General features: G+C 45.6%; 1 protein-coding gene across 1 annotated transcript in view; it reads left to right on the top strand.

Annotated features, from left to right (window-relative positions):
- The first annotated feature begins 6 nt into the window (after positions 1–6).
- SMIM8 (small integral membrane protein 8) overlaps positions 7–1,511 on the top strand; it is a 2,447-nt gene continuing 942 nt past the window's right edge. The window contains exons 1-2 of the mRNA XM_009281953.2: positions 7–131; positions 974–1,115. Coding sequence (XP_009280228.1) covers positions 996–1,115 — 120 coding nt within the window. The 5' untranslated portion in view covers positions 7–131; positions 974–995. The remainder of the gene's footprint in view (positions 132–973; positions 1,116–1,511) is intronic.

Below are 1,511 nucleotides of genomic sequence, written 5' to 3'. Positions count from 1 at the left end.
CCGGGCGTCCCCGCCGGGCTTTTCCTTTGGGAAACTGCCTCCTTCGTGCCCGGCCTAAAGCTGGTAGTGGCGTCAGGAGCTCCTTCACCGCCCGGGGGGAGGTTTCTGCCCTTTCCCTCGCCGCCCTCACGGTTTGTACTGCTCGGGGGCCGGTACGGGGAGGTCAGACTGAGCTGCTGGGCGGTTGTGCCTCACGCGTGTGGTGTCCCCCCTGTGCCTGGCAGTGCCTTGTGCCCGAGTGGTCCCCTTTAGCCGGCCTCCACGCTGCCTTGACCGCCCTGCTGTGTCTGGGGCCTTGCGGGAGGAGGCCCGGGGTGATTGCTGGGTTGGGTTTGTGAATCCTGCCCCGGAGCCCCCAGCTGTGCTCCACTCGTGTAAACTAGGGGGCAGGGGTGTTCTTAGCACCGTGTCTCCTCTGCCCCCCAGTAAGCGGGGTTAACCAAGGGCGTGTTTTGTTCACCTTTGCTCAGGTGGCATCTTGCAGATGACCTGCCCCTCGTATGTGAAAATGAGACTTGAGTCTTAGGGACGCTGGGGTGGGTGGGCAGAGTGACCACATTACAAGAGGGTGGAGGCTGTCTTGTCACACATAAGGTTATTTTAAAATAAATAAATAGGTGTGCCCTGATACTGGTTTTTTTTTTAGCCTGAAGACTGCTGCTCGGTCCACAGGTAGCTAAAGCATTAGCCAAAGGCAAGTAAAAAACCCTAAGCCCATTATCAGGAGACTTACATTTGCTGTATAAAGATGTGCATCTCCAAAAGTTAATTTTAGGATGCACAAAATTGGCAAGGTGGAAAATCGGTGTGCTTAAGCTGGGAATGTTGGGTAACACCAAAGGTGATCCTTTAATATATACACAAACAAAAATTCATGCTATAAGTTACAAGCTGAGTGTAAACTCCTATTCAGTGAATGTAGTTCTTTTAGTTTTTTTATAAAAATGACACCTATTTTTCATTCTGTTTTTAGGAAGTATTCAACATTAATTAAAATGTCTTCTACCAAACCTCCAAATGAAAATGAAACACCCAAAGAGAGAAAACCAGGACTGAGGAGTGTTCAAACGACTATGCTCTTCCGAGCTGTGAACCCAGAGCTTTTCATTAAACCTGTAAGAGGCTCATTCTGAGAGAAGCTAAGTATGCTTGGAGAGACATGGTTGCTCTAAAATAATCATCACAATTCTCTGTGCATTATATAACCATTTCTTGTTATGCAAACCACTCAGTAATGTAACTAAAAATATTTTTACTCTTTTTCCACTCGGATTATTAAGAGCCCAGAACATTACACTGTTTATTCCAGCTTTTATTTCACTTTTATATTGTCTGATTCTTTTGTACCTAGCCAAGTTGCTTTCAGAAAAACTGTTTACAGGCATATTACCCATGTAATTTGACAGGTTAAGTAATAGGAGTCCCCTTTAATATTTAAAAGGGAACAAATCATAAAATGCAAGCTTTTGATATGAAAAGGAGGGGATTTTTGTTAGCCTTTTGATATTTTG

The sequence above is a fragment of the Aptenodytes forsteri genome, unplaced genomic scaffold (genome assembly GCF_000699145.1).
Source record: "Aptenodytes forsteri isolate BGI_AS27 unplaced genomic scaffold, ASM69914v1 Scaffold20, whole genome shotgun sequence".
Taxonomy (NCBI): domain Eukaryota; kingdom Metazoa; phylum Chordata; class Aves; order Sphenisciformes; family Spheniscidae; genus Aptenodytes; species Aptenodytes forsteri.
The sequence above is the reverse complement of the archived record's forward strand: the minus strand, read 5'-3'. Positions and strand labels throughout refer to the sequence as shown.